A 23,070-nucleotide genomic window follows, 5' to 3' on the forward strand; every position below is an offset into this window, starting at 1 on the left:
ACAACCAAATATAATAATCATATACCAAATAATCAATCAGAGATTCATTACTTGTTCATTCAAAAATAATAATATCTTTCCAAAACACCCTCCCCCTATAATAATCAATAAATTAATCATCATTACCCAAAACTCTACAAACAGTTGTGTCAGAAGACAGATCTAATTAACTTATCTACCTTTTTTTGTATTCCTGAATCCGGAATGCTCAGAATCAGTCGGATTCAAAAAACCCACCTGAAAGAATTTTCGTCTGGAACAGTGCTTCAAGAATAAGCACGTTATATTTTGGATGTCCATGTATGAGCGATACGAGCCAAGACTACTCATTCTCAGAATCAATTTCAATTCAATATAAATAACAATGAAAATTCATCATTTTAATATCATCAAATTCAAATCATATACAAACAACAACAAATAATAAGTATTTTGACAACAAGCTTTATTAAAAATGTCATCAAATATCAGAACAAACTTGGAAGCTATTATCAAGGGTATTCAAGAACACAAGATTCTTGAAGTCTTTGAAAAGTATTATCATGCAGACATTGTAATGTTTGAAAAGGGGGATTCAACCAATCGTATCGGAAAGGATGCCAATAGAAAGGCTGAAGAAGGTTTTGTCAATAATGCAACCATCCATGTAGCTAAAGGTATATTAAATTATTCACAAAACAATCCTATTCATTATAACAATATTCTAATATTCTTCTTTCATAATAGTATTAAAGGTTCTTGTCGATGGTAACAACAGTGCCTATGAAATGTATATGGACTTTACATATGGTGGTCACAAAGTTCAAAAGACTCAATGGGCTCTTCAAGAATGGAAGGATGGTTTGGTTATCAAGGAAGAATTCTTCTAAATAGATATAATATATTCCACCACAAACCTGTACATCCAATCATTAATAATATCTCCTTGATTGTATAATATAATATAATATAATAAATAATAATTTTTACATCCAATTTTCAAAACTTACAAGTTTTTCAATTTAGATCATACACATTACAATATCATCGACTCTTTTTCTTTGTACAAATTTATCTATTACCAAATAATAATGGTTGATCGTTATGCAATACATTATGAAAACATATTCATACAATTAACATTAGAATGACACATAATACAGATCAACACACCCCAACAACACATCGATAAAAATGACAAGATTTACGATACTAACTAATATTGGACGGACACATATAAAATGAGTAAATATCCATTCAATTCAATATAATAAACACTGCTATTTGGAATACAATTATTTATTCATTTATTTATTCATTTATTTAGTAGTCTCACTTTCTTGAAGAATAAAAAGAATAATGGATAATAACTCAACTCAACAACAAATATTAATAGATAAGGATTATTACAAAAGACAAATAGAGTTGATTGAAATCACTCAAGGAGCATATCGAGCACGTTGTCTTGAATTGGTGACCAGACTCAATCTTGCTGCATTGTTGGTAGATGAAAAACCACATACTGTTGATGAATTGGCTGAAAAGATGAATGTCGATGCTACAACATTACATAAGATAATGCGCGCACTTTCTACCATTGGAGTATTCAAACACCACGATCAAGTAGATGGTGTGTCATCTAGAATATTCTCTCAATCGGATTTGTCGAGAATGTTGAATGACTCTTGCACCAAGGATGCCATTCTATTCAAAGGTGGTGATTGTTTGTACAATGGTTGGAATGATATTGGAGAAACACTCAAAACTGGAAAAGCAAGTGTATGTCGCAGTTCTCTTGGAAAGGGGTATTCTACTATATGGGAATACCTATGGGATAATCCAACGGAATTATCTCTCTTTGAAAGAGGAATGACTGGATTAACAACTCCACTCTTACCATATTTCCTTGATATGGCTGACTTTTCAAAGTTTAAACTTGTCGTTGATTTAGGTGGTTCTCAAGGAATGTATGTAATCAAAACAAAACAAACAAATAAGTATTTATTTATTAATTATTTATTATATTATTTAGAATGATACAAGAAATATTAAAAGCAAATAAAAATATTGAAAAGGGAATTAATTTTGATGTTCAAGAAACGATTGATAACAATAAAAAGTTGGATCGATCAAAAGTAGATACAAGATTTAGTGAGGTGGTTGGATCATTTTTTGAAGAGGTTCCAGTTGCCGATTGTTACACAATGTGTAAAGTCATTCATGATTGGGATGCTCACGATTCAAAAAGAATTTTAGAAACTATTGGTAAATCAATCAACAAAAATGGAAAGGTCTACATCTTTGACTTGATCCTCGAAAAGGATAGAGACTTTTATACCTATAGAACTTGGATGGATATTGACTTGTGGCATGGTTGTAATGGTAGACAACGTACTGAAAAGGAATACAGAGATTTGGCTGCATCTGCAGGTTTCAAAGTTGATGCTTTTGTCAAAGATTATTTAATTATTATGTCAAAGATTGAAAGCAATTAAAAAAAAAACAAGATTATTTTAATAAATTAAATATATCTATGATCATCAATAAATTAATCATCATTACCCAAAACTCTACAAACAGTTGTGTAAGAAGAGGTAGATCTACCTTTTTTTGTATTCCTGAATCCGGAATGCTCAGAAGATATCGGGGTACAGATTTTTCAAAAAACCTAGTGTCTGAATTTTCGTCTGGAACCGCGCTTCAAGAATAGGCACGTTACTTTTTGGATGTCCACGTATGAGCGATACGAGCCAAGACTACTCATTCTCAGAATCAATTTCAATTCAATATATATAGCAATGAAAATTCATCATTTTAATATCATCAAATTCAAATCAAATACAATTAAACAAACAACAAATAATTATTTTAATCAACAACAATAACAACTATTAAAAATGTCATCAAATATCAGAACAAACTTGGAAGCTATCATCAAGGGTATTCAAGAACACAAGATTCTTGAAGTCTTTGAAAAGTATTATCATGCAGACATTGTGATGTTTGAAAAGGGTGATTCAACCAATCGTATTGGAAAGGATGCCAATAGAAAGGCTGAAGAAGGTTTTGTCAATAATGCAACTATCCATGAAGCTAAAGGTACATTAAATATTAAATATTCATCACAAAAACAATGATTTAATATTCTAATATTCTTCTTTCATAATAGTATTAAAGGTTCTTGTCGATGGTAACAACAGTGCCTATGAAATGTATATGGACTTTACATATGGTGGTCACAAGGTTCAAAAGACTCAATGGGCTCTTCAAGAATGGAAGGATGGTTTGGTTATCAAAGAAGAATTCTTCTAAATATATAGATATAATATATTCCATAACCTGTACATTCAATCATTAATAATATATCCTCCTCTTGATTTTATAATAAATAAATAAATAAATAATATATAATAAATAAATAATAATTTGTATCTCTACCTATTTTTGTTTGTGTTGTTTGTTTGTTATTAAATTTATTATTACTACTCTATTTTTAAATCATTAATTGTTCATTTGGTAAATTAACTATTTGTTGTGGTTCTTCTTCTTTTGGTTGGTCTGCAGCTGATGCATCTGCAGATGATACAGCTGATGCTGAAGCAGGACATTTGAACCTGCAGGAATATTATGTTAAGTCTGTATTCTTCGATCATTTTTTATCCAATTCTCGAGATTCATTGTAACGACTGAGATATAGATTCAAACAATACTTTTCAATCTTTTTTTGGAAACCCAACGCTGAAACCAACAACTCTACGTTTCCAGTTTGTGTAAAGCAACACCAATTTGGATTCTCTGGATGTACAGTGTACACTGTGATATCCTCCATCTTTGCCTTGGTGTTTAATGTTTCATTGATGGTTTTAATCGTAACCTTTCTATTTGCTCTATCAATCGTTGCTTCTTCAATAAAATAGGAATATTGTAATCCAAATAACTATGTGAAAAACAAAAAAAAAGAAAAGGAAGATATTATATTAATTATCTGACGTCACATGTTTTTCATAACTACACGTGATCTTGAACGGTCATCTCCTTTCCTTTCCTCTCCTCTTTCTCTCTCTCTTTCTTTGTTTCCTTACAGATTTTAACCAGCCTGGAGCATCAACATCCAACTTTGTTCTTCTAAATACTGTTTCAGTGCCATCAGGGTTTTGTTTCTTTTCGATGACTTCAGAGTCTAGAATGTATGGAAATAGAGGATGTTGTGGGAATCTACTCCAATATACGTCCAAGTACATTTCGACTGAACATTCGTATGTGTATGGTTCAAATGAATGTGTTGCTACCATTGTTGTGTTTGTATGTATGTGTTAATTTGTTGTTACTGTCGTCGTTGCGTTGAAATAAATAATAAATATGTACAAGTTGTTTTGTTTGTTGTTGGGTTGTGGTGGTATTACTACACTTTTTAACTGTTGCTATGCAATGAAATAATAAATAATGATGAATGAATGAATAAATAAATAAATATTTAGGAATAAATAAATAAAGAATAATTGAAACCTAGAAGGGTGATGTGATTGATGATGATGACGATGAAAATGAATCGGTGCGTTAATAAATAAATAAATAGTTTTCTTCTTCTTTCTTGAGGTTATTTTTATGAATTCAGTTTAAAAGAAATGGGAAGGGGTGTTGGCAACAAACACGACCGTGTGTAGCAGACAAGACAAACAGACCGGTTTGATTGATAGACACTGTTTGTTTGTTTGTTTGTTGGTGTGAGGTAATTGGTGGGTAATATGTCTGCTTTAATTCATCTTTAAAAGAAAAAAAGATTGTCTAACGGTGTGTGTCTGTTCGTGTTTCACTGTTGAGTGGGTGAGTGATAGGTAGATAGACTGAATTAAAGTGTGAGGTTAGCTAAATACTATAATACTACTTTTTACAACTGTTTGTTCAATCTTGAATGAATGATAGCAATGAAAGAATGAATGAATGAATGTGGTTGTGAAACCCTCCTCACAGAACTAATAAATATCTAACCTTGATAAAAAAACAATAAAAAATAAAACAAGTAACATCTTCACACCACCTCCATGAATTAATTTTCATAGTCTAATGTGTATGTACGTTTGCTTTTGCCTTTTTTGAACATTCCCCCATTATAGTTTTTAGAACTAACTAAAAGAGATAAATTAATTAATTAATTAGATAATATATATATTATCTAATAGTATAGTATAAGTAACATAGAGAATGAGTAGATTTAAGAAAAGAAATAATAATGATAGAGAAATATTAGATGTTGATGGTGAGGAACAAGAAGAAGATACAACTAGTACTTTTGATAGTGTCAATGAACAAGATACATCTACTGCTGCTGATGCTACACCACCAGTTACAATGAAAAGAAGAGTAAAGAATGAAAATACAGAAAGATTAGATGCACTTGTTCAACAGTTTATGAATGAACATAATACTAGCAAGAAAAAAGTAGAGGACATTGAACAGTCTCATCCATGGGTAGTCTATCTTAAAAAGAAATTGGAAATGTTATTTTGGATTGGTTCTAGTTTATACTTGGGTCATTACATTGATTTTATAAATGTTATTCTTTATAGTTCTGAAATCAATAGGTATGAACTAATTCAAACAAAGATGAAGAATATGAATCATATATGATTTACACTTACACTCTTTTTTTTTTCTTTCTTTTTTTTTTTTTGTTTAGAGTATACTTTTATATTAGTATAGCGGCATTATTATCATTCTTTTCAATTTACATTTATATTACCTATATTTCTAAAAAGGGTGGAGGCAAACCAGAGAATTGGGACAAGTCACATCCCAAGGCAGTACCATATGCTACTATTTGTTTGGTCATATTTACATTTGGATTTATCATTGGGTGTTGGAACAAATGGGGATTCTTTACACCTGGAATTCTTTTTGTATTTTTAATTGGATTATCTTATCTTGTATAGGATAGAGAGCGCAACTTAACAATATATCGATCATATATTATAATATATCCTCTCCTTTTGCCACATATATATTTTGGTAGAATAATGATTTAATAATCCAACTATGTCAGTTTACATAATAAATCATTCTTACCAACAACCATAATAATAATATTATTATTAGTTTATCCAAATATTGTAAATATTCATTCCATTTATTTATCTTCATTATGTCTAATCATCTTGTTATCAACTAAATTTGGTATTTCTGAAGCTAACCATGGAGCAAGCTAAAAACAAATAATTATATTATATATATATAAGTAAAGAGGAAAGATGGGTATTTAACATTAACATACACCTAAAGCTAAAGCATGGGCAATACCAAAATGAGGAGTATTTTTAGCCCAGAGCGGCTTAAAATGAACAGTCAAACAAATCTTTCCACCTCTATACATCTTTTCAGTTCTATTCTCTAATTCTGGTATAGCAATTTCAGGTGATGTATCTGGATATGTAATTGGTGTCTAAACATAAATGAATGAATGAATGAATCCATAGATGAGGATTAATATTATATATTTCCATTGATGGTATAGTGATTGGTTGGTTGAACTTGATAATTATAACATACATCAAATTCAAAGTCGAATTCATATTTTCTAAATTCATAGATATACCAACATTTTCCTGTCCATCTAAAAAAGAGTAGTGTTATTATTATTAATATCACATAGTAGTGATCATATATATATATACAAACCTTGTACCCAATGGATTCGATTCAATAGTAAACCAATCATTATCTGCTTGTTTGTTATTTTCTAAATACTGTAGAGGATATAGATGATATAGATGAGTATGAGTGATCAATCAATCAATCAAATGATCAATCTCTAAATACTTACAGTGATGAGAGCTGTATATTCCTCTTTCAATCTTTCAATCCATTTATCACCATCTCTTGGTCCAGCTTTAATCGATAACAATGGTATCTTTGCTACTGTTCTCTTTATTTCACTATCCATCTTTTCTCTCTCTATGCTTCTAAACTTTATATTATTACAACAATGAAATGAATGAATTCAACAATGAAATTAGATAACTTGAATTAATTAATTTAATTTCATATTTTTAAAGTTTCAATCAATATCTTATTTGATCAATACCAAATATTAAACTTAATAATAATTGTTATCTATTAAAGAATGATTTAATCGGTTCATTCTTGTCTATTTCTTTAGATTGTTTTATTTATTAATTTATTATTTTTTTTTTGGTTTTTTTACTTTCAAGACGACGATAATTGAAAGCGAATCATCGCTCACTACTACATTTTAATTAACAATTAGATTAATCTCTATCAGCGCAATACAATATATATATATATACACAATTATTTATAACAAACAAGGAGATAAGATAGAAAAAGAGATAGAGATTTAACAATGCCTTCTATATCTCCAAATGTACTTGCATCATTGCAATCTCAAACAAAGAATATTAGAAATATTTGTGTTTTGGCTCATGTAGATCATGGTATTTATTTTATACAAGGATTAGATTGGTTTAGTTAGTAAATACTCTAACATCCATCCCTTTCTCTAATCTAATTTATTTTATTTTAGGCAAGACAACATTATCAGATTGTTTAATTTCATCAAATGGTATTATATCACCACAGATGGCAGGTAAATTAAGATACCTTGATTTCTTGGAAGCAGAACAAGAACGTATGATTACAATGAAGGCAAGTTCCATTTCATTGTTGTATCAACAATTACAAGATGGTCAACCATCCAACTATTTGATCAATCTCATAGATTCACCGGGACATGTAGATTTCTCGTCAGAGGTGTCTACAGCCGTACGTATTACAGATGGTGCTTTGGTATTGGTTGATTGTATCGAAGGTGTTTGTATCCAGACACACGCCGTTCTCAGACAAGCCTACCAAGAAAAGGTTAGACCATGTTTGGTCATAAACAAGATTGATCGTCTTGTCACAGAGTTGAGTATGACTCCACGAGAAGCATACCAACACATCAAAAAGGTGATTGAACAAGTCAACGCCATCACTGGAACACTATTGTCAGAGGAAGTACTCCTCAAGGAATTCTCAATCAATGAAAAATTGGATATCAACAAGTCATCATCGGTTGAATCGACTCAAGAAGAAGACGATTCAGTTCAAGATCTTGAAGATCTAAAGGAAATTGGTTCGGATTATTATTTTTCACCTGATAAAGGAAATGTAGCCTTTACTACTGCTTTTGATAGTTGGGGTTTTACAATTAAACAATTTGTTGATCTTTGTCATAAAAGTAAAATAGAAATAGAAATAGAAAAGATAGATATAAATTATTAATACATTTTATTTATTTTTATAATTTTTTAGAGACTGGAATTAAAAAAGAAATATTATCAAAAACATTATGGGGAGATTATTATTATCATCCAAAAGAAAAGAAAATTTATAAATCGCCAAGAGGTAACCTTACACCAATGTTTGTTACTTTTATTTTAAATTCAATTTGGGAAGTTTATAAAACTGTTTCAAATGATTATATGTATGTTTTAAAAAAAAGATAATTACGGGGTAATTACTCTACTATACTTAATAATTTTTCCATTTATTTTTAGTGATAGAGAAAGATTAGATAAAATTATAGCAATGTTGGGATTAAAAGTACATCAAAGAGATTTGGCATCAAAAGAACCAAAAATTGTGTTGAGTGCAGTATTACAATCATGGTTACCATTGTCAGATGCAGTTTTGGCAATGGTAGTTGAAAAGCTACCAAATCCAATCGATGGTCAGGCATTGAGAATGGACAAGATTTTTAAACCAATCGATTCAAAGGTCTCGTCACCAGAGGAAGGTGAGATTAAACAAAAGCAAAAGGAAATGATCGAACAAACCAAACAATGTAATCCTAGTCATGATATCGATGTGGTTTCCTATGTCGCCAAGGTATTTGTCAATGGTGACAAGGGTGTAACTGCTGCTGTTCATAGACCTGTTCCACCAAGACGTGTACAACCTTCTGCTGTTCCAAAACAACAACCAACTACTACTGAAGGAACTTCATCAGATTCAACCTCAACAACTACTACTACAACTACTACACCAACTCCTGCACCTGCACCAACACCAATGATTAGACAACCATTGATACTTAGACAACCAATTCAACAACAAGAAAAAGATACAGATGATTTTATTGCAGTGGTTAGAGTATTTAGTGGAACGTTGAGAAAAGGACAAAAGGTGTTTGTTATGGGTCCAAGATTCGACCCAATGAATCCAACACATGACGTACAAGAGATTGAAATCACACGACTCTATTTATTGATGGGTCGTAGTTTGGAGCCAATTGACGAGGTTCCAGCTGGTAATGTGTGTGGTGTTGGTGGTGGTATTGGTAGTCTTGTGTTAAAGAGTGCCACTATTTCAACCTCTCTCAAATGTCCTTCGATTGCAAACATGATGTTTGTGTCATCACCAATCGTAAAGGTTGCAGTCGAGCCAGAAAACATTAGTGATATGCCAAAGTTGGTACAGGGTCTCAAGATGCTCAATCAGGCCGATCCACTTGTCGAAGTGTATGTACAGGAATCTGGTGAACACGTTATTGTGGCTAGTGGAGAGTTGCATCTTGAGAGATGTATTAGCGATCTCAAAGATTCATTTGCCAAGATCAATGTCATTGTCTCTTCACCCATCGTCCCATTCAGAGAGACTATTGTCGAAGTTGACCCTATCAAGGGTGCAGCCTCGCCGCCACAAGCAGAGGTCATTCGACAAATGACAGCCAATAGAATGGTGCGAGTCTACATCAAGGCTGTTCCATTGCCCAAGAACATTAGCATCTTTTTGGAACAACACTCGACTGTCATGCGTGACCTTTTCCTCGGTGGCAAGAACAAAGACAAGGATATTAACCAAGCAGACAAGCACAGCAAAAAGGAAGCTGCACAAGGCGACAGAGAAGAATTCCAAAACCAACTCAAAGAAGAGTTTGTCAAGGCCGGTCCCATCTGGGAGGCAGAGTACAATCGTATTTGGGCATTTGGTCCAAAACACATTGGTCCAAATATTCTATTGAATCATATTCCAAATTATTGTGAATCTTTTTCATCTTGGAAACCTGCTCATCAAAGAGGTATTCAATCTTTAAAAAAATCAAAACTTCAAAATGATAATGAAAATGAAACTGATGAAACGACGGAAGAAAAAGAAGAAATAGAGGAAAAAGAGGAAGATGAAAAATCACAAGCAAGTTCACAAATTATAATAGATCAAGAAGATAAATTTAGAAAGATTTTGGAATTGGATAATAGTATAGTGAGTGGATTCCAATTGGCAACTTATGCAGGACCACTTTGTGAAGAACCAATGATGGGGGTTTGTTTGGTGGTAGAGGATATTGAATTTATGGAAGGTGACTTTACCGACAAGTATGGTCCCATTTCAGGACAACTTATCAGTACCATCAAGGATGCATGTCGTTCGGCATTCCAAGCCAAACCACAACGTCTCATGGAAGCACTCTACTTGTGTGAAGTTCAAGTCAGTAGTATTGCTCTTGGCAAGATGTATTCTGTACTAAGTGGTCGTCGTGCTCAAATCATCAAGGAAGGTATGAAGGAAGGTACACCCATTTTCTGTATTCAAGCTCGTCTACCAGTTTCAGAATCATTTGGTTTCTCACAACAAACAATGATCAAGACAAGTGGTGCCGCATCGACACAACTCTTTTTCGACAATTATTGGGAAATCATGGAACAAGATCCATTCTTTCAACTTTCCACCGAAGAGGAATTGGAAGATCATGGTTCCAATATTGCATCACTTGGTAATAATATTCCTCGTCAATTTGTTGATAAAATTAGAAAAAGAAAAGGTCTCTTTGTTGAAGAAAAATTAGTTCAACATGCTGAAAAACAAAGAACTCTAAGTAAAAAGAATTAAACAAAATAAAAATAAAAGAAATAATAATAATATTTAAAATAAATAAAATATTGAAATAATATCATTTACAATATTTGTTTTTGTTTTATAATTATTAATCAATTAATTACTACTATTATTATTACTACTGCTATTGTTAAATCGATTAATTAATCTTGAAGTTTGATTGGCAAGATCTAAAACAAATTCATAGGTAAGGAACATGATAGCACTATTTGGTACGACTCTGGCAACATGAGCTCCCATACCACCAAATAATGCTTTGGGACCTTCTTCTCGACAGACTGTTATGATGCATTGCAAGACACCAGTGTATTTGGGCATGACATAGGGTAACATATTCTCACGAAGACGAGTTCTAACGACTTCGTGAGGATAGGTAGTGACGGCAGCAATCAACTTTGAAACAGCTGCAGCCGATAGATATTCAATGGTAGATAGTTCGGATGGATATGGGTATTTCTCTGGATTTCGTTTTTTCGCTTCAGTCAATCGTTCCTTGATGCCCTCGTAGAGAACAAATTGAAAAACAGACTCTGAAACACCAATCAAAGATGCTCCCAATCCTCTGTAAAATCCTCCGACACCTTCGTTTCGGAGAATCGAGACACAACAATGAAATATATTGAAATAATAAGTGCCTCCTGAAAAATTTTTAAGTGATGTCTGTAATTGCATACGCGTCTTGATCAACCAAATAGGACCTGTCGCAATGGCCACTGTACATCCTGCAGCGCCTGCAGCTGTACTATATAACAATGGACCATCTTGAACTCCCATTCGATTCAACAGACTCTTTGAAATACTATATGCTGAAAAATTGACAGCTCTTGCTGGTACTACACCAATTAAATGTGGTTTTAAACCTTTAAATAATCCTCCAACTCCATCTCTTAATACTAAATGACTAAAAAATAGAAAATAGAAAATTAAATTATTAATTCATTTGATACAAATCGATAATAATATTTGATTGATTCTTTTTTAATATTGATAGTTACTATAAAGCATAGGGAGTTGTTGGAATAAATTTTGGTTTTCCAACTTGTAAAAGATTAGCATTTCTTGCCTGTAATTGTGTTTTAATAACTTCTAGGGGTGATGTCAAGATGACACCTACCGCACCACCAGTTCCTCCTGCCACAAAATGTAATAAACCATTTTTAGATCTTTCTTTTCTTGGTTGTTGTTGTATTTGATTAAATATTGTTTTAGATGTTACTGTATTTGTTGTCATTCTATTTGATCTATCTATCTATTATTGTTGTTATTGTATTGTTATTCAAAAAAAATGTGTAATCGTGTCGTCACGTATAATGATAATTTTGTCGTTTTAGTCAGATTTGTTAATATATATATATAAGTTGTTTGTTTGTTTGTTATGCCTCTGTAGATAGTAGTAAGTTATGAAGATGATGAGGAGTGATGTATATGACAATATTCTATGAAAAAGTAGTAGATAGGTAGGTAGGTAGGGTTGTAAGGTTGTTGGTTTAAATATCGACTAATTTAGTTTAGTAATCAATCGATTGATGCTTGTTTGTCTGTAGTGTGAATAAGTTGATGATGATGATGATGATGTAAGTAGTTGTAGGTGTGAACTTTATGTATATCTTATTCTCCCAGAGCTCATTATAGAGTAATTTAAGTAAGTAGTATAAAACGAAAACTGTGCTGTCTTTCGTTTGCTGAAATCGGAAATGTATTTTTGACAAAAATAACCTTTTTAATGTGGACTATATATTTATATTGAAATTGTTTAATATATTCTCATTGAAAATTACAATAGAATAAGATTATATAAAATTAATTACAACTATTTTATTATTTATATACTATATATAATAATTATCAAACAACAGCTTTTTTAAAAATGTGTTATGTAATCCAATGTAATAGATGTGGAAAAAAAACATGGTCTGGTATTTATAATATTACAAATATAATAATAATAACATAAAAAGATTCCTAATAATATCTATTATTATCTATTATCTATTATTTTTATCTATAATTAATATATTTAGGATGTGGTAAACATGTTGAAGAGGTATTAGCATCTGTACCTTTTAGTGAAAGATGTAATTGCAATAGTGGAGGTAAAATACCTGAAATTACTGCTGCTGCAACTGGCTCAAAATAATAATTTCATTGTCTCTCTCTCTTTCTCTCTATAAATAAATAGAGAGGGAGAGAGAGAAGGTAAATAAAACTGACTGACTCAGTGTATATCTGAGTATGTTTTAAAATGCATTGAAGTTCTCCAAAGACTACATTATTATTATTATTATTATTATTTGTCCGACAAAATATCTCTAATGATTCTTTAACAACAAATAGAAGATTGTTGTCTTTTACAAAATTTAAAAGAGTACCACCACATCAGAACTAGAAAGCAAGCTCTATTAGACTTTAATTTTATTTTTAACAAGCAGAACCGATGATAAAGCGTTCGTTTTTTTTTCTTTTGCTGATCATTTAAATTAATCGTATAGTTTAACAACACTAAGAGAGAGAGAGAGAGAGAGAGATAAAAGATGGATGAATTTGATAATACAATCAACCTTGAAGAGATAACTTATCAAGAAGCAAAACAAGATGGAGTAAAGGATGGTCTTAAATTGGGATATGTTGAAGGATACCAATTAGGTCATGAAAAGGGAACTGAATTGGGTCAAGAGATTGGCTATTATCATTCATGTGTTCAAGTATGGAATCATTTAGTCGAACAATTCAAAGACTCTCATAAATTCTCTACTAGGTAGGTTAAACACTCAAAAAACAACTCTATCACGTGATACATACTCTTTTTTTAATATGAATATTAACTCTCTCTCTCTATCTTACTTATCTTTCCTTTTTTAAAAAAGAGGATTAACCAATTTGGAAAAGTTAACAAAGCTATTGAATGAATTTCACCTCGATCTCACAAATGACGAGATTATGAACTCTCTTAGTGACATTAGAATCAAGTTTAAACTTACTTCATCTCAATTATCACTCCAAACCAAAGAACATACGGAAATGTCTTTTTAAGGGCAAACTAGTACGATTACTACTATTACTAGTACTCTATTTCAACTACATGTTGAACAGTGACGCCATTATGGTGCTGCTTGTAAACTGGTGTAAACCGCCAACACCTACCGACACTCCACCTCCCTCCCTCAAAATTGTACAATCCAATTTACTATTTGTTGTTCACCTAGCTAGGTATTATTAATTCAAAAAACAAAAAAAAAATCAAAAACAACAATTATAGATAGGTTGGCATTGTCCTTTTTTGGTAGGGTATTGGCTTGTTTTGTCAATTTGGATCTACAATATGGGATATGGTATCGAGCCAACCCATGGTAATTGGTCTACTACTCCTCCCTTTTGGTCAAGATAATCCAATTGATCGCTTGGTGATTCATTAATTAACGAACCTTGCTTTTCAAATAAAACCAAATTACACATATTAATTAGACGTATAACCTTTTTACAAATAAGATAAAAAAAAGCCTTACAATCATTCAAGAGTCAATAATTTACTTTTCAAGACACATATCTAATATCTATTTAAATTAATTTAATTTAACAAATTGACTTTCTTTTTTTGGGTTGTTGATTAGCCCTTTCATAAATGTGCGGTCCACTTTTTGTTTTTATTATTAACAACAACAATCAAACAAAACGAGACTAAATATAAATATTATATATTATAACCACCACTTGTTTTATTACTCTACTCGTTGCATTGTGGTGTTGTTTTTTTTATCATTCTACTTTTATCTCAACATTATATATATATATATATATAGCTATTATAACATAAAGAAGAGAAAAAGTACTTCTTTTTTTAATATATATCAAGAATGAATAACATTAATAATATGAATGATGTTGATTCATTAAAACAAGAGATTGGTAGATTAAGACAAGAACTAAAACAATCAAATAATGAAAAGAACTTGTTGGAATTTAAAGTACAATTACTTTTAGATATGGTTTGTATATCTCCCTCCTATCTCTCTCTCTCTCTCTCTTTGTCTATCTCTTTCTTTCTTTTCTTTCTTTTTATAGACATTGATATTAAACAAAATTCTCTTTAAAATATATTTAGTTGACATTGAGTAGTTTAGATGTAAAATATTTTGAAGATCTTGAAAGACAATGGAAGAGTAAACCTTATCGATCTGTTGAAAACCAACAATAACTATAATAATAATCACAACATACACACCCGAATACGATACAAAAACAACAACAACATATGAAACATTATAAGAAGAACAGAGAAATGAATGATGAATGGAATGAATCGAAACAGAAACATGGAATTAATCATTCATAATTATTTATTTAACAAAAAAGGAAGGATCACCTCGATAATTGTACAAAAAGAAGAAGAAGAACTTAATTCACTATATATAAAACTCCATCATCAAAAGGTATTTGATGATCTATTTGTAAATATAACATATATATATATATATATTCTTTTATTCCTTTTATTTTGAAAAGATAACAGTTTCAGAACGTTTTTGACGATCTGGAACTGATCCAGGTTTAATTTGAGAGGCAGGATGTTTGATGAGTTCATTTGGAACGATATTGTTTGTGTTGGTAAGCATATTTTTGAGATTGTACATGATTTCAGTATCCTTGTCGGTGATGAGTGATGAGGCTAGACCTTCCATACCGGCACGACCAGTACGACCGATACGATGAGTGTAATCTTCAATGTTGTTTGGCATGTCATAGTTGATGACGTGGGTAACACCCTCGACGTGGATACCTCTGGATGCAACGTCGGTGGCAATGAGTACACCATACTTTCTCTTTTTGAAACCTTCAAGTGCCATCTCACGTTGTTCTTGTGAACGACCGCTGTGAAGCGAGGTGGATGACAGACCACACTCTTGGACGATTTCCATGATGATCTCGCAATGCTTCTTTTTGTTGACAAAGACAATGATGGGGGGTGGTGGACCCGATGTCAAGAGACTGCTCATCTGTTGGTGCTTGTCATTGTCTGACTTTACAAAGATGACTGTCTGCTTGATACGATCGACTGCCTTGCCAGCCTCACCTATGATAACGTGTACTGGACGACGTAAATACTTGCGCGACAGTCTCTCTACCTTGGGTGGCATCGTAGCCGAGTAGAGGATGGTTGTACGGTAGACGCGGTGACGGTCGCGTTCCTGTTTCTCTGCTTCTTCTTCATTTTCAGATTTGAGGAATGCGCTTGGCATGGCGTCCAACACTGACTCTACTTGCAACTCAAAGCCCATGTCTATCATCATATCGGCTTCATCCAACACGACATAGTTGCATTGGTTGAGTACAAGATAACGCTTTTCTAGACAGTCGTTGAGACGACCTGGTGTAGCAATGACAATTTCGCATCCTTTTGACAACTGATATATCTGCTCTTCAATCGGCTGACCACCAACCAATGCAACCGTACGATACCCTAAAAAGTTGGCAAACACCCTAGCTTCCTTTTCAATCTGCAATGCCAACTCTCTAGTTGGTGCCATGACCACCGCATATGGACCGTCCTGCTCGCTCTCTTTGGTCATTCTAGGTTGTTTGGAGATGTATACCAACATGGGAATGACAAATGCTGCAGTCTTACCAGAACCCGTTTCAGCAATACCCAGCACATCACGTCCAGACAATGCGACGGGAATAGCTTGCATCTGAACAGGACTTGGTTTTTCATATCCTTGTTTGGCAATTGCTTCCAACATGTCGGCTGGCAAACTACTCTCGCGCCAAGTACGAATAGGGTTGGGTATACTACCACCTTTGGTGGAAATATTAAAGTCTTCCTTGAATATACGCCAGTCTCTGTCTGTCATTGACCGCAAATCTTTCTTTGACCAATGTGTTGATGGGACGTCCTTTTCAGGCTCACCACTTGGTAGTCGTCGACTAGTCGATTCAAATCCTCCCATTACACCACGTCCAAATTGAGGTTTGGCTTGCACCTTGTTGGTATAGAGTGCATTGTAATCGCTACTTGTATCCTCTGCTGCATCCCATTCAAATACAAATCTAGTTCTTTCACTCTTTTTTGGTTTCTTTTTTGCTTCTTTTTTCTCTCCATAATATTCATTCTTGATATCACTAATTTCTTTTTCTTCTTCTCTTGATCTTTTTTCTCCTGAAGTCGTAGATGAGGATGAAGATGAAGATGATTGTTGAGGTGGTGGAGGTGGTGGAGGTGGTAATGGATCTCTTCTATCACGATTATTATTATTTCTATCATATCCTCCTCTATTATCACGATCATCTCTTCTATCACGATCATATCTATTGTTATTATCTCTTCTATTATTGTCAACTCTATTATCTCCTCCTCTATGATCATCCCTTCTATCACGATCATATCTATTGTTATTATCTCTTCTATTGTCACGATCATCTCTTCCATCTCTTCTATTGTCACGACCATCTCTATTATCTCTATTATCTCTTCTATCATAACCACCTCTTCCTCCATCTCTTCGATCGTCTCGACGATCATCTCTTCCTCCATCTCTTCTATCATCCCGACGATCTCTATTGTCACGATCATCACGACGATCTCTATTATCTCTATCTCTATCCTTTCTATCATCAGAAGTTGTAGATGATTTTGAAGTGATATAATCAAGTGGATTGACATTGATGAGTTCTTCTTGAAGCTTGGTCGATCCATTGATATCCATATCAACGTCATCTGAAAACAAAGCATTGAGTCGTTCCAATGATTTCTTCTTTTCCAACTCTTTCTCTTTCTTTTGTTTCTCATCCTCTTCTAGTTGTTTCTTTGATGCAGCTGCCTTTCTTGCCGCAGCTGACATGAATTGAACAGGTTTTACAACATTGGTAGTTGATGATTGTCCCTGTTGTTGTTGATGACCAAGAAGAAGAAGAGCAGGATCATTATTAATTGTTAGTGAATTAAATTCATAATTTAATATTGGTAGAGATGATAGAGTTGATTGATTATGACCATACATGATTAAATAGAAATAGTTGTTGTTAGTTATATATATAAAGTTTAAAGAATAATAATCAATCAATCAAATTTGTTCATACATTGTTGTTATTGTTATTGTTATTACTCCACATTGAATAATAATCTTTAAAGCAACTTCAACTGCTCACTACTGATGAAAATACTAAAATGAATGAGATATAACTAACAAATCTCTTTTTGAAATTTAATTAACTTAAATCAATTTTTCAACAATGAAAATAAATTTATTATATATATCAATTTAAATACATTTATTTATCTCTTTGTAATTATTTGTATAGAATGAAATTTAGATGAACTTTAAATTAGTTTCCAACTTTCGGTTTTAGTATTTATAAAAAAAAAAAAACTAATACTATGGTATTTAAAATAAATAAATAAAAATAAAAATTTCATTGGTGAACAAGCTCTCAGTGAAGAAGAAAAACGAATAGTTGTGTCAGAGAGAGACTGAGTCGTTTTTATCATTAAAACGTAATATTAGTATTAGTATTTAGTATTTAGTATTTAGTATTAGTATAGTATTAATTTCAATATGAATAAAGTAATTGTTGGTGGAGCAACAAACCTATATCAAAAGAAATTGGTATCAGCAGTATTCACTGTGACAGCACCAACTCTTAGATCATACACCACCGCCACCACAAAGAAATCAAATAATCAACAACAACAACAACAACAACAACAAACTATTAAATGTACCAAATGTAAAGCACACAATCATCATCATCATCAATCATCATCCAACTATTTATTCAACAACAACAACAACAACAATGAAAATAACAAAAGATTCTTTAGATCAACATCACCACAACTTGAAGAGAAGAGAGATCTCTATGAGGTATTAGATGTACCTAAAAGCGCAACTAAACAAGATATTAAAAAAGCTTTCTATGCTGTAAGTACTTATTAATTAACAAACACAGTCTATTTGATTTTCTATCCTAAGACTCATTTACTTACTTCTTCTTTATCTTTTACTTTTATAGTTGGCAAAGAAATATCATCCAGATACAAATCAAGGAGATCCAAATGCACACAAGAGATTCTCAGAGATTACCAATGCATATGATGTATTGTCAGATGAAAACAAGAGAGCAATGTACGATGCTCAAGGACATCAAGGTGCTACGGCCGATTATGGTGATTTCAATCCAAACAGTCATCAAAACATGGAAGAGATGTTTCAAAACTTTGATTTGGGCGATCTTTTTGGACAAGGGTTTGGCGGACAAGCCGGTGGAAAGGTGAATGGTTCGGACATTCAGATCAAGCTGCACTTGGATTTCATGGACGCTGTCAATGGGTGCAACAAGGACGTGTCGTTCCACGGCGCATCGTCGTGCTCGACTTGTGACGGCTCGGGTGCCAAGCCGGGTACCAAGGCCACCAACTGTAAGCCATGTCACGGTACAGGTACTACCACCAAGTCGAACGGCTTTTTCGCCTTTCAATCGACATGTAAGACCTGCAAGGGCACGGGTAAACAAATCAAAGATCCGTGTGGAACATGTCGTGGAAAGGGTAGCACCCAAGGTACGCGTACACTCAACATCAAGATCCCACAGGGTGTCAATAATGGCATGAACATCAAACTCACAGGCCAAGGAGAGCCAGGTGAGCGTGGTGGTCGCAAGGGTAACCTCTATGTCAACGTGTCGGTTGGACAACACGAGCTCTTTAGACGTGAGGGCAACGATATTCACTTGGACGTTCCCATCACCTTGGCACAAGCTATTCTCGGCTCAACCGTCACCATCCCAACTCTTTCAGGTGAGGTCGATTTGAAAGTGACACCAGGCACGCAGCCAGGTGAAAAGCGTGTTCTCAGAAACAAGGGTGTTCGTTCAGTCAACGATGCATCCTATGGCAACCAATACGTACACTTTGTCGTCACCATTCCAAAGAATGTCAACGACAAACAAAAACAACTGATCCAAGAATTTGATCAAGAAGAGAAAAACAGAAATGGTCCTCTCGATAGTCTTACTCATCCAATTCTATCTATTTGGAACAGCGCTATGAAGAGATGGAGGGAATACTCAAAAGGCCAAAAATAGGAAACTAAAAGAAAAAAATAAAGAAAAAGAAATACAAAAAAGAAAACTATAATAACTAAAAATCAAAAAAAAAAGTTTTTTTTTCCAAACTCGGCACCCATTTTTTAAAACCAAACCAACAACCTAGAATCGATCGGACCTTCAACAAAACAAATATCTATCCCAAAAAACAGATAACAACATATATAACTGCAAAACAAGAGGATCTGATGTATGTGAGGAGATCATAACAACAATCATATTCCAACTGTTGCCAAAGTGACAACATTAAAAGGTGTGATAAAGTGTAAAAGTCATCATAAAAGTAATAGATATAATAATAGAATATATCACATCACAATGACACATTTAATAGTACTAGTAGTAGCTGTTTTATTGTTTTATATTACTCCCATTCATTGTCAAGGTGATCTTGTTTGGTCAACTTCGACCGAAGGAAATGGTCACGAATACAAATATTTTTTATTACAAGGTTCGAGTCGTACGATCTATGATGCGATGGATCAATGTTTGGGTTATGGAAACAGTACATTTACATCATATCTTGTCGCAATTGATTCAAAACAAGAATCTGATTTTATTAAACCCTATATAAATTGGAATCTATCGATATGGATTGGAAGTGGACCAGGAACCAATCAACCATTATTTAATATGTTTAAATAGATCAACTCTATATTAAAATTAATTAATTAATCATTTTGTTACAGGATATTGCCCATTCAATGCAGGTGAAACTTCTTTACCTCCTGTAGAGAGGATTTTATTTTCATCAGAGAACAGACATGGGATCTTAATAATGCTGGTGTTAATGATGTTGCATTCGAAATATGTGAATTAGAACCCATTTCAGAGGTATATGTTCCATCAATCGGTACAGATGGAGGATCAATAACAATCAACAACAATCTATCACAATTCAACATTTCAACAATCAACATTACATTTTACAATCCTCCAAACAACTCTCGAAATCATGTCACATAACTCAAACAGATAAAACATCAGTCACTTGTATAGTTCCACGTCTATCTGGATTTCATAATGTAATTGTTCAAGATGATAGTGGAGTCAGCTCAACACTATGCATGGCAACCATATCCACCATTTATCAAAGCTGTCTATCCATCATTCACTGCCAATGGGTCGTTAGTCACACTGATTGGTGATAACTTTGGTGATGACACCAACAATCGAATATCTGTAAATGTTTCAACATCAAATATTCCATGTAATATTAAGTTTGCAACATCAACTCAAATTATTTGTCAACTCGAATCATCTCTTGTTGGAACAACCAAACTCCTTCCGATTTCAATTTCAGTTGATGATATTTATACTCAAACCTATAAACCTCATATTTGAATGTTATCAATATTTAAATAATATCATTATATAGTAATAGTAGTATGAATTCAAATCTAATTTAACTCTTTTTTTCAAATAGTCTGTGACAATAGATTCTATTCAACTATTCTATTTGGTGGAGAATATGAAACATTCAATCAATTAATAATTGACAATATAAAAATGGAGGCAACACCGATACCTCCATTTATTGGTGCATTCGAAACAGAAGATATGTATCAATGTTATTATCAATCATTGAATATGATTGGATATGAATCATTTAGATTTTGGCAAGGTGTTTCATACAACAACAGTAACAGTGATGGTTTTACAAGAAATAATGGTCCATTCAAAGGAACACCATCTCCATTGTATAAATCTACTATTGCTCCAGATGTGACTCGATCAAGTAATATTCTATTTAATATTAATGATAGAGTTGTCTCATCCACCGTTGAAAATGTAAAATATTGTACACCATTGATTACATTTTATACAAATGATACACCTACCATTGATAGTGTTATCAATATTCAATTTGGACAAGCATCACTCGTTACAATCAAAGGTAATCATTTTGGAAAAGATCATTCATATGTTTTGATATTAATCTATGGACAACAATGCAAGTCACCAAGATTTATTGGAGAGAGTAATAAACAAATCACATGTTTATTGGATGTTGGTTTAAAACCCCAATCTGATAATATCATGATCAGAGTAGCTGAAATGTTTACATCGATACCTCTCAAACAATGTTACAAAGACTGTAATAATAGAGGTCTATGCGACTTTCTCATTGGTAGTTGCCAATGCGAAATTGGTTATGACCCCCATGTGGATTGTTCATCATTGGCGAATAGATATCAACTACTCACCACAACAGTATTTAAAATTACAACATCAACTCTATCGACCAGTCAACCGATTAGGGGTGTTATAGTCAATTTTACAACTGGAGTTCAAATCATTCGAGAAATCGATCAAGACAACTCAATCATTCGATCAATTTCGATGGATTCAGTATCTTGGACACAAGTCAATCAAACACAAGATAATCTGACATCTTTTAATGAATCAATATTCCATGGTACAATCAACAATCAATCGACCAAGATCCAAATCAAAATTGGTCAATTCTATAACACTACGATCAGTACCTTTGCCGGTGAAGATATGCAAATGCCATCAAATTCTCTCAAATATACTATCAAAATAATTGACTGGGTATGGTCATCGCCATACAACACTCTACAAGTTATTTTCCATTCAAGATCAGATTCAGTTGAATATGATGAGTGTGGAGTCAAAAAAGCTTACAGAAGCATATCACCTGGTAATCAAGTCATATGGACTCGAATTCAAGTTGGAAGAACGCTCCTCAATTGTAAAATAGCGAGTCGAATGATTATCGATAACTCCACGATGATGCCATCCAAAATCACCATTCTTCGAGACGATGATGCACTCTCTCAACAAATCTACAATCAAGGATTGAATCTTTTAACCACTTTCAATATCCCACGGTTCAGTGAATCAGTTGAACTCGATCCTGTTTTCAACGCACTCATTCTTGATGATGACTCCAATCTGCCATATCAATGTACAGAAAAAAAAAAATTCTTGTTTTAATAACCAATAAACGTTTAATGTTGTTGTTATTATTGTTTAATAATTTAATTTTATTCTTGGATTGTTGTAAACTTTTTCTTTTTTTTTTTTTTTTTTTGTTTGTTTTGTTTTTGTTTTTTCCTCTCCTTTTGTTGTTTTAAAAGT

The 23,070-nt window shown here is 32.9% G+C and overlaps 16 protein-coding genes across 16 annotated transcripts; 12 read left to right on the forward strand and 4 right to left on the reverse strand.

The window, feature by feature from the left end:
* Positions 1 to 454: 454 nt before the first annotated feature.
* DFA_08007 (uncharacterized protein) lies at positions 455 to 869 on the forward strand (the record flags this gene model as incomplete). Its single annotated transcript, XM_004355457.1, has 2 exons — positions 455 to 656; positions 727 to 869. 2 exons carry the CDS (start codon positions 455 to 457, stop codon positions 867 to 869), a joined length of 345 nt encoding a protein of 114 aa, XP_004355510.1.
* Positions 870 to 1,338: 469 nt separating this feature from the next.
* Positions 1,339 to 2,474, forward strand: DFA_08008 (uncharacterized protein; the record flags this gene model as incomplete). The annotated part of the gene is made up of 2 exons (XM_004355458.1): positions 1,339 to 1,946; positions 2,012 to 2,474. The coding sequence occupies 2 exons, from the start codon at positions 1,339 to 1,341 to the stop codon at positions 2,472 to 2,474; spliced, it is 1,071 nt and encodes a 356-aa protein (XP_004355511.1).
* Positions 2,475 to 2,876: 402 nt separating this feature from the next.
* DFA_08009 (uncharacterized protein) lies at positions 2,877 to 3,291 on the forward strand (the record flags this gene model as incomplete). The annotated part of the gene is made up of 2 exons (XM_004355459.1): positions 2,877 to 3,078; positions 3,149 to 3,291. The coding sequence occupies 2 exons, from the start codon at positions 2,877 to 2,879 to the stop codon at positions 3,289 to 3,291; spliced, it is 345 nt and encodes a 114-aa protein (XP_004355512.1).
* A 181-nt stretch (positions 3,292 to 3,472) lies between these two features.
* On the reverse strand, positions 3,473 to 4,271 carry DFA_08010 (uncharacterized protein; the record flags this gene model as incomplete). The annotated part of the gene is made up of 3 exons (XM_004355460.1): positions 3,473 to 3,593; positions 3,690 to 3,916; positions 4,062 to 4,271. 3 exons carry the CDS (start codon positions 4,269 to 4,271, stop codon positions 3,473 to 3,475), a joined length of 558 nt encoding a protein of 185 aa, XP_004355513.1.
* Positions 4,272 to 5,181: 910 nt separating this feature from the next.
* Positions 5,182 to 5,909, forward strand: tmem128 (putative transmembrane protein; the record flags this gene model as incomplete). Its single annotated transcript, XM_004355461.1, has 2 exons — positions 5,182 to 5,561; positions 5,657 to 5,909. The coding sequence occupies 2 exons, from the start codon at positions 5,182 to 5,184 to the stop codon at positions 5,907 to 5,909; spliced, it is 633 nt and encodes a 210-aa protein (XP_004355514.1).
* A 194-nt stretch (positions 5,910 to 6,103) lies between these two features.
* Positions 6,104 to 6,916, reverse strand: ufc1 (ubiquitin-like post-translational modifier; the record flags this gene model as incomplete). Its single annotated transcript, XM_004355462.1, has 5 exons — positions 6,104 to 6,178; positions 6,248 to 6,415; positions 6,523 to 6,586; positions 6,652 to 6,719; positions 6,797 to 6,916. The coding sequence occupies 5 exons, from the start codon at positions 6,914 to 6,916 to the stop codon at positions 6,104 to 6,106; spliced, it is 495 nt and encodes a 164-aa protein (XP_004355515.1).
* Positions 6,917 to 7,336: 420 nt separating this feature from the next.
* On the forward strand, positions 7,337 to 10,863 carry eftud1 (elongation factor Tu domain-containing protein; the record flags this gene model as incomplete). The annotated part of the gene is made up of 4 exons (XM_004355463.1): positions 7,337 to 7,427; positions 7,517 to 8,212; positions 8,287 to 8,458; positions 8,532 to 10,863. The coding sequence occupies 4 exons, from the start codon at positions 7,337 to 7,339 to the stop codon at positions 10,861 to 10,863; spliced, it is 3,291 nt and encodes a 1,096-aa protein (XP_004355516.1).
* Positions 10,864 to 10,965: 102 nt separating this feature from the next.
* Positions 10,966 to 12,100, reverse strand: rimA (mitochondrial substrate carrier family protein; the record flags this gene model as incomplete). Its single annotated transcript, XM_004355464.1, has 2 exons — positions 10,966 to 11,770; positions 11,865 to 12,100. 2 exons carry the CDS (start codon positions 12,098 to 12,100, stop codon positions 10,966 to 10,968), a joined length of 1,041 nt encoding a protein of 346 aa, XP_004355517.1.
* A 54-nt stretch (positions 12,101 to 12,154) lies between these two features.
* Positions 12,155 to 13,006, forward strand: DFA_08015 (uncharacterized protein; the record flags this gene model as incomplete). The annotated part of the gene is made up of 3 exons (XM_004355465.1): positions 12,155 to 12,174; positions 12,228 to 12,262; positions 12,891 to 13,006. 3 exons carry the CDS (start codon positions 12,155 to 12,157, stop codon positions 13,004 to 13,006), a joined length of 171 nt encoding a protein of 56 aa, XP_004355518.1.
* A 394-nt stretch (positions 13,007 to 13,400) lies between these two features.
* Positions 13,401 to 13,899, forward strand: DFA_08016 (DUF1715 family protein; the record flags this gene model as incomplete). The annotated part of the gene is made up of 2 exons (XM_004355466.1): positions 13,401 to 13,624; positions 13,734 to 13,899. The coding sequence occupies 2 exons, from the start codon at positions 13,401 to 13,403 to the stop codon at positions 13,897 to 13,899; spliced, it is 390 nt and encodes a 129-aa protein (XP_004355519.1).
* Positions 13,900 to 14,720: 821 nt separating this feature from the next.
* On the forward strand, positions 14,721 to 15,061 carry DFA_08017 (uncharacterized protein; the record flags this gene model as incomplete). The annotated part of the gene is made up of 2 exons (XM_004355467.1): positions 14,721 to 14,852; positions 14,969 to 15,061. 2 exons carry the CDS (start codon positions 14,721 to 14,723, stop codon positions 15,059 to 15,061), a joined length of 225 nt encoding a protein of 74 aa, XP_004355520.1.
* A 295-nt stretch (positions 15,062 to 15,356) lies between these two features.
* Positions 15,357 to 17,861, reverse strand: helB2 (putative RNA helicase; the record flags this gene model as incomplete). Its single annotated transcript, XM_004355468.1, has 1 exon — positions 15,357 to 17,861. The coding sequence occupies one exon, from the start codon at positions 17,859 to 17,861 to the stop codon at positions 15,357 to 15,359; it is 2,505 nt and encodes an 834-aa protein (XP_004355521.1).
* Positions 17,862 to 18,416: 555 nt separating this feature from the next.
* On the forward strand, positions 18,417 to 19,944 carry DFA_08019 (heat shock protein DnaJ family protein; the record flags this gene model as incomplete). The annotated part of the gene is made up of 2 exons (XM_004355469.1): positions 18,417 to 18,782; positions 18,874 to 19,944. 2 exons carry the CDS (start codon positions 18,417 to 18,419, stop codon positions 19,942 to 19,944), a joined length of 1,437 nt encoding a protein of 478 aa, XP_004355522.1.
* Positions 19,945 to 20,283: 339 nt separating this feature from the next.
* DFA_08020 (uncharacterized protein) lies at positions 20,284 to 20,931 on the forward strand (the record flags this gene model as incomplete). Its single annotated transcript, XM_004355470.1, has 2 exons — positions 20,284 to 20,600; positions 20,721 to 20,931. The coding sequence occupies 2 exons, from the start codon at positions 20,284 to 20,286 to the stop codon at positions 20,929 to 20,931; spliced, it is 528 nt and encodes a 175-aa protein (XP_004355523.1).
* A 72-nt stretch (positions 20,932 to 21,003) lies between these two features.
* DFA_08021 (uncharacterized protein) lies at positions 21,004 to 21,309 on the forward strand (the record flags this gene model as incomplete). Its single annotated transcript, XM_004355471.1, has 1 exon — positions 21,004 to 21,309. One exon carries the CDS (start codon positions 21,004 to 21,006, stop codon positions 21,307 to 21,309), a length of 306 nt encoding a protein of 101 aa, XP_004355524.1.
* Positions 21,310 to 21,474: 165 nt separating this feature from the next.
* On the forward strand, positions 21,475 to 22,926 carry DFA_08022 (IPT/TIG domain-containing protein; the record flags this gene model as incomplete). Its single annotated transcript, XM_004355472.1, has 1 exon — positions 21,475 to 22,926. One exon carries the CDS (start codon positions 21,475 to 21,477, stop codon positions 22,924 to 22,926), a length of 1,452 nt encoding a protein of 483 aa, XP_004355525.1.
* Between the last annotated feature and the right edge of the window lie 144 nt (positions 22,927 to 23,070).

The sequence above is a fragment of the Cavenderia fasciculata genome (assembly GCF_000203815.1).
Source record: "Cavenderia fasciculata unplaced genomic scaffold Scf_ET2XIPL01COFD4-5, whole genome shotgun sequence".
Classification (NCBI taxonomy): Eukaryota; Evosea; class Eumycetozoa; order Acytosteliales; family Cavenderiaceae; genus Cavenderia; species Cavenderia fasciculata.